The sequence below is a fragment of the Dendroctonus ponderosae genome, unplaced genomic scaffold (assembly GCF_020466585.1).
Source record: "Dendroctonus ponderosae isolate FM_Combo_2020 unplaced genomic scaffold, Dpon_F_20191213v2 Dpon_F_20191213_3, whole genome shotgun sequence".
Lineage (NCBI taxonomy): Eukaryota > Metazoa > Arthropoda > Insecta > Coleoptera > Curculionidae > Dendroctonus > Dendroctonus ponderosae.
Window position 1 is genome coordinate 5,865,098 of NW_026018508.1, and position 7,443 is coordinate 5,872,540.

At 35.1% G+C, this 7,443-nt stretch overlaps 3 protein-coding genes across 5 annotated transcripts in view; 1 reads left to right on the forward strand and 2 right to left on the reverse strand.

The window, feature by feature from the left end:
* LOC109543653 (iron-sulfur clusters transporter ABCB7, mitochondrial) overlaps positions 1-7,443 on the reverse strand; it is a gene marked incomplete in the record, with an annotated part of 19,919 nt that overhangs the window by 991 nt on the left and 11,485 nt on the right.
* On the forward strand, positions 584-5,214 carry LOC109543650 (all trans-polyprenyl-diphosphate synthase PDSS2). 2 transcript variants are annotated; one of them, XM_019913469.2, is made up of 6 exons: positions 584-987; positions 1,192-1,304; positions 4,047-4,196; positions 4,255-4,518; positions 4,583-4,759; positions 4,824-5,214. In XM_019913469.2, the coding sequence occupies exons 1-6, from the start codon at positions 731-733 to the stop codon at positions 5,060-5,062; spliced, it is 1,200 nt and encodes a 399-aa protein (XP_019769028.2). In that variant the 5' UTR covers positions 584-730; the 3' UTR covers positions 5,063-5,214. The 2 variants fall into 2 exon arrangements, with proteins under 2 accessions (XP_019769028.2, XP_019769029.2); XM_019913470.2 differs by having other exon boundaries at positions 606-987; positions 4,810-5,214.
* Positions 4,975-7,433, reverse strand: LOC125503772 (all trans-polyprenyl-diphosphate synthase PDSS2-like). 2 transcript variants are annotated; one of them, XM_048664587.1, is made up of 7 exons: positions 7,300-7,433; positions 6,817-6,991; positions 6,507-6,754; positions 6,309-6,449; positions 6,082-6,215; positions 5,642-5,792; positions 4,975-5,577 (listed from the first exon to the last, which is right to left on the reverse strand). In XM_048664587.1, the coding sequence occupies exons 1-6, from the start codon at positions 7,388-7,390 to the stop codon at positions 5,649-5,651; spliced, it is 933 nt and encodes a 310-aa protein (XP_048520544.1). In that variant the 5' UTR covers positions 7,391-7,433; the 3' UTR covers positions 4,975-5,577; positions 5,642-5,648. The 2 variants fall into 2 exon arrangements, with proteins under 2 accessions (XP_048520544.1, XP_048520543.1); XM_048664586.1 differs by having other exon boundaries at positions 5,215-5,554.

A 7,443-nucleotide genomic window follows, 5' to 3' on the forward strand; every position in this document is an offset into this window, starting at 1 on the left:
ACGGAATACTAAACTTTGCTCAAATTTTATATAAATTTGAGTTCGTGCAGCTTGATTTGTTGTGAAAAAGCGGCCTAAAGGGCAGATGATCCACATTCGTACCAAGTCATGATTTTTGGGAAAGCTCTCCTTTGCTCGCCTGATTAAGAGGGACGGAATTTTATAAAAAATTTACAACTTGATATGCTGTGTGAAGGTATCATGTTGCGTCAATAATAGTTATTGGGATTTAAATTTGCTTGGTTTTTTTTCTTTTATTTGAAAGTAGAGTGTTAGTTCCAATAGTATTTCAAGAATTTTATAATGCTCCTTATAATCCTGGTAGTGTTTGGTGATGTTTCAATTAATACCCTAATTGATTAATACCTAATTGAAGAACATTACGAGATTCCTGAAATTCAATTTGAACTTAAACCAAAATGTTGGAGATTCTGAAATAACTACAAATCGCCCGCCAAATAATGCAAAAGTAAAGAAATGTTCTGTTTGATCGATCRAAGTGTGAATTCGAGACGGTTTGTTGCGCCCACAGAATAAGCGATWTGTGGAACTRCCAATGTTTACCACAAAATATCCCCCCTGGGGGTGTGTTCTGTGAGGTTTACGTAACCCGACATAACCTAGTMAAATTTTATCTTTTTTGATAAAGACAACAGTTTGTTTTATATTCAAAAAAWKTRATAGGCAMACCTGAGTTAYTGGAAAATTTTGTAAATTTTTGGAAACTAGAATGATCCCATTAAAATATGGGCGCCATTCAACACAACTTGCTCGCCAAACAATGTCTTACCTGGTAACAAGGAGTTTAGTAACGAAGTCAAAAGAAGAAACTGTTTGTAGAAAAGCTGTGAATGAAGCTGAAAAAATCGTGGGATATCCCACCTCGTTCTTGAGCCTTCGATGGCTCCTAAATGATGAGGCTGCCAATGTTGCTAATCATATTCGAAAACTGATTGGCACCAATCATCCTCTACTCACCACTGCCAGGTGAATAACTAAACACTCAAAACCTAATTTTTCAAACGCACTAGACACCGATCGGTTGCACTAACTATGAACAACCTGCCCCTTAAAGCTTCCCAGCTGAGGAGCAAGGAAAATAACGCTTCATCACTCACACTGTATCCGCTGCTTTGAATAATTTACGCTAAACTTACGAATTATTCTTAAAATTATGGGTGTTGATTTTAGGGATTTAATCATTGGTGATCGAACACCAACCTGGGGTCTGATAGTGTTATTAATTTCCAAAGCCGGAGGTTTAGGCAAGCATTTCTCCGAGATGGACAAGGATGTTACAGCAGGTACTAAGTACAACAGTAAAAAGTAGTGAAAATCACCACATTTGAGATTGAGAAATGTTCACCTAAACTGCTGCCCATTTGAACGCCCTATTAAGTATACAGGGTGAGTTTTTTCGATGACTAGGACAAGGATCTTCGAAATTATAGCCGTTACGAAAAAGGTTCAATGGACAAAGAATTGTCTTTAGTTTTGAATGCTCTACTCAAAACCAATTTAATGTTTCTAAAATTTGACAGCTGTCAAGAGATATTTGGGAAAAACTTATTTATGGTGAATTTTTAAATTACTCCTAGTTCCGTTGATACTAATTGCACAGGAAAACATTAATTAGAAAACTTGTAGGAAATTGAATTTCAAACAAAATGGCATAAGACATTTCTCCAAAATCACTGTCATTTTTGACATATGACACCAATTTGAGTTTTTTTAAATGGCAACCTATACTTGATTATTGCTTTACAGATAGAGCATTTTATTACGATTTCTGTGATATATCACATCGTTAGGATTTTTTCGAAAATAAAGTGTCTGCGAACAATTTATACTTTTTGAATTTAGTTGATCGAAATTAGCCATGGAAAATAGTATAAGACAGCATTGTTTCCATAGTAACAAATAATAACATTATGCTTGAGTATTTATTTTGACAACTACTTATTATTTTAATTAAGACGGCTGCTCATTTAAAGTGTTTATTATAAAATCAAATCATACCAATAATAATTAACATTTAACTCTAGAAAATGTAATTTTATTGTAAAACATTTTCAAAACCCAAGGGGAGAAAGACCGATTGGGTCGATAGCTTTTTTCTATAGGAAATGTTTGGTGTTGTATGGATTATGTATGTAAACACCAAACCCCGCAGAATTCGAGATTATGAGAACATGTTGACATTTCGAAAGTACGTTGCGCAGTCAACGAATCTTGTTGAATTTACAGTTTATCCTTGTCTATCTTATGGTCACTCTGTATAATTCCATGGTTACCGGAGTTTTTAATAATTACGAAGCAACAGGTATTTGCGCAATGTTAATATAGTTGATATAGTTTTTTGTAAATTTCTCAGTTTTTAATAACAATTAATTTCTTTTACTATTTTTTCTGTACTCCTATAACAGCGCCAGACAGCACCTCCAGAGGAATGACGCCAATTTTGAATCACCCTGTATATACATTTTCAAAAAGTCCACCATTTTTGTCAATGCAAACATTGCAACTCTTTAAAACTGAATAAGTTGCTTTTCTTGCGGACCGACCATCAATATTTTCTTTAAGTGCATTTAAATTGCAATATTTGTTTTTGTAAACTGTGTTTTTTATCGCTCCCCACAAAAAGAAATCCAAAGGTGAAAGATCCGGTGATCGAGGTGGCCATAAAATAGAACCGTTTCGTCCAATCCAAGCCCTCGGAAATGTTACGTCCAGGTGATTCCGCACTTGGGAAAAATTGCGGAGGAGCGCCTTCATATTGAAACCATTGCACATTACGCCATGTTTCTAAATCTAAGTCGTCCAACAAAAATTCAGGTTATTCCGAAGGAATCGAAGATACTGACTCCAATTTAAGGTGCCTTCAAAAATGAAGGGTCCAATAATTTTTGAACCTACCATTCCGCTCCAAAGGATAAACCCAAATTTAAATTGTGGTCTCCTTTGCTCAACGTGGTGGGGATCTTTTTGATTCCAAAGATGTTCATTGTGTCAATTAAACATACCACACTTTGTAAATCGAGTTTCATCGGTCCACAATATTATCTAAGTSAATTGGATGCCTCAGTATGTGAAGTTTAGGATACTAATAATTTATACGGATGGAATTTGTATTTTTTTAAAACTCTCATCACGGTGCTTCGGGAAGTCCTGAATTCTGCTGCTATCTCTCTGGTTGAAATATGTGGATTCTGGCTTACAATGGTCAAGACATTAATCTCCACAGCTTCATGTATTACTTTATCTTTATTTCTTGGCTGCGTAAAACTTCCATAAGTGCCCAAATTTTCACGGTTGACGAGGGTCAAAATACATCTCAAAATAGTAATCAGAGGATCGTCTAGCATTTTTATCACATCTAATGTAGGTTTCAATCATGTAGCGCATTTCTTGATTGGGATGATTCATTTTTACAATGAAACTAACTTAGATTTCTAAGTTGAATTTGAACTTGAATGTCAATAATTGAAAGATGTCATTATTTGTTGCTATGGAAACAATGTTATGTTAATTAACAAAAAGTATAAATTGTTCGCAGACACTTTATTTTTCAAAAAATCGTAACGATGTGATATATCACAGAAATCGTAATAAAATGCTCTATTCGGTAAAGCAATAATCAAGTATGGTTGCCATTTAAAAAAACGCAAATTTCTGTCATATGTCAGAAATGACAGTGATTTTGGAGAAATGTCTTATGCCATTTTATTTGAAATTCAATTTCCTACAAGTTTTCTATTGAATGTTTTCCTGTCAAATTAATATCAACGCAACTAGGAGTAATTTAAAAATTTACCATAAATAAGTTTTTCCCAAATCTTTTGACAGCTGTCAAATTTTAGAAAAATTAAATTGGTTTCGAGTAGAACATTCAAAACTACAATTATTTGCCCATTCTAAGATCCCTGTACTGGTCATCGAATAAAACTCACCCTGTATAATCTGAAAAGTTTCTTCACGAAATAAAAGTCACTTTTCATTTCTAATAATCGTAATGAATAACCGCGATAAACTGAAGTGGTTTACAGGAATTTTACATAGTCAAAGAGTGCTTGCAGAAGTTACTGAAATGATCAGAACCAGTAATATTCTGCATAACAGTGTCTTAAATATTAACACTAACGATGTAGAAGAATACTCAGATCTGAACTTTGGAAATACTCTGAGCTTGCTGACAGGTATCTTCAGCTTTGCAACTAATATARCCGTGYTATCTAACTTAATATATAATTTTAGGKGATTATTTACTTAGCAACAGTTTTAAAGAATTAGCAGGACTCAAAAACCAAGAAGTAAACGAATTGGTATCTATGTGTTTAAGGGATTTAGTGGARGCCGAATTTATAGGCCCYCGAGATAAWCAAAACAGACCTTTACCGGCTAAACCGCTCGAGGAGTCATCCGAAATAATAATTCCTAATGAATTTGGAACTGCTCCGTTAAAAGTGAAGGAAGTTCTTGGAAATGCCAAAGCCGAATGGACTCTTAGACACTTTTTAGGTACAATAATTACACGAAGTACAGACTCACTGCAATTCTAGAAAAATCGTAATTCAAATTTCAGGAAGTGGTAGCTTGTTAGCAAAAAGTTGCCAAGCTGCTTTAAAATTAGCTAATCATCCTGAGGAATTTCAAAAACTGGGATACCTATTTGGAAGAAACATGGCTCTAGGATGGCAAGCGTATTTCGACTTGGAATGTTTCGAGGAAGGGTGCAAAAAACCATTTGATCTGATATCGGGTAATTAATAAAAACTCAGCCGAGTGAATCGAAATCGAAAATCTTTACAGATCCATAATTTTAGCTCCGATCTTGTTCCATTTACAACATGATCCTGATTTCTACGCAGAAATTCTAAAAGGCTCTGAAGACGTACGGAACTGTGACTATGATAGGATAAGGGAATTGGTGCAATCGGGACCTGGGCTTGAAATGACTCGCCAATTAAAGCAAAATTTTGTAAAGAACTGTTTTGATATATTAGACGAATTCCGAGCAACGGACGCAAAACGAGCTTTAGTAAATATATTAAAGGTTTTATAATGTTCATTGTAACTGTAAATTTTGAGTACTGATAATCTGAAATGTGTACAATACGAGTTTGTTATTTTCCAATCTTTACACTGTGATATGTGCAATAAATATTGGACAAAGCCATTTTAAGTATAAATTTCAAATGTTTTATCAGAAATTAATAAGTTTTTGATTTGGCCATAACAGGTTGCTTCTGAATTGTTCCTATCCTAAAGTATTATCTAAAATCCACCCAAGACACAATTAATTTTTATTGTATATGCATATGTAAAATGTACAAAAATATATTTATTTCTCCCATTCCCACGAATAAAAAATGTATGCATTTATTCTGGTATCACTTAAATAATTAAAAATTTACAATGCAATGCCAAAAAAGCTAGGAACATTGCTATAAAATATGGTAAAAGCACTTATCACAGTAAATAGTTTGGTGACGAAGTTACGCCGGATAAAACTTTTCAAATAAACGCTCAAATCCCAACATTCCCGCAAACAAAACTAAAAAAAGATGCAGTGCAAAACTAAAAAAAAAAACGAAATATCGCAATCATTTACTTGGTTTGAGATAAATGCGGTAAAACTTACCGGAGGTCTACGATTCTTGCACGGCAGCAATAATATTAGCCAAGGCTGTCCTTGCATCTGAAGCTGGAAGTTCGTTCAGTACTTTGAGTGCTGCCTGCGAATGTTCCTTTTGAAGTTTTTTTGTTAGTTCTAACCCTGGCCCTTCCAAAACCTACAAATCATATTCTTGGAGTGTAGCAACATCAAATCGCAGCGAAGAGAATGATAGTTCAACAGTTCATAGAAACTCAGTGAATGACAAAATATTGCAAAGAATCGAAAAACAAATGCACTGATATTTAACTGTTTTGTTAGTTTGTTTAAAAATACTTTTATGAAAAATGTTTGCAATTTGTTTGTCAATAGGCGCGTAATAGTACTTGAGCATTAACCGATTTTATTCGAAAAAATAACATTTTATTGGTATCGGAGTAAAATTGATCAAAAAAGTAGATACTTACCTCCGCCCTAAGCAGATCATAGTCGACCTCGTCGACGTTTTCGAGTCCTTTCTCAATATGTTCGTAAAGTTCCGGTTTATTTTGTAGAGTGAACATCAGAGGAGCGCAAACCAGACTGAAAGACCCACTGGAGCCTGTAATAAGAAGCAAATTAAAGCTACAACATTTGTGTTGAATAACTTGATCTTGGATATAAAAACTGATCAGACAAAAAACTAATCTCTTACCAGGTTGAAAGGGTTCCCTATCTAGACATGCCTGCCAGGCTAAGGCTAAATGTTTTCCGAATAGATAACCCTTTTCTTGTAGGTCCTCCGAATGACCCGCTAGTTTCAATGTACCTTGACAAGATTTTCCAAGGAGCGAACCTAAAGAAGTAACGTTTCCAGTAGTAATCTTGGCAGTTGGTACTTAAAACAACTTACCAGCATTTAAAACGTTCCTCAACGTCCACTCAGCCTGCGCATTTCCTAACGCCTCACTCACAATTAGTGGCTCCAAATTATTTTCTATAAACTGTTTGTACTCCACTTGTTTCGCTTTTGGTTTGGCCGGCAACGGATTATTCTGTCGGTCTCGGGGCCCAACAAACTCGGCCTCCGTTAGATCTCTCACTGCCGAACTCATCAGTTCTACTAACTCCTGGTTTCTGAGGTTGGCCAATTCTATACTGCTGTAATGTGCAATAAAGGAGGCTCGGTTAAAATGCATTAAATGGTTTAATGCGATAGATACCTATTACTTAGTAAATAGTCGCCACTTAGTAGAGCGATTTTATTTCCAAACATCATATCGCCGCTTGCGTCTACATTATTTGGTGGCTGCAAATTAACCAAGCCTTTATGCACCAAGTGACTTGTTCTGATCATTTCTGTTACTTCAGCTAGTGCCCTCTGGCTATGTAGAACACCTGAAGTCAAAGAAAGTGGAATGGAGCTTAGTTTTACCGTCTAGCGGTCGCAAGAATTGTTTTATAAAACTAAATGCTAAGCTTCTGAAAACAATTTTTGTCAAACAATTAACTAGGAATTTCCGAGTGGTAAATTGCAATTTAAAGCAATCTATCAATAGATCTAAGTAAACGCTTCCAGGGAGCAAGTTAAGTGACAATAAACAACTCAACATTCAGTTAAACACGACAAAAAAAAACACCCACTATTGAAATTCTGGAATAAATCCTAATATGCACACGGAATATTTAAAAGATAAATTAAGTACCTGCTGCCTTGTCTTGTTCCATGTCAGGAATATCTGCAGAATGTCCGGCAGCTTTGGAAATCAGCAGCACAATGAGGCCCCAAGCTTGCATATTGTTCTTGCCATTGTAGAGTAATCCTCTGAAACAAACCAAAACTATAATCA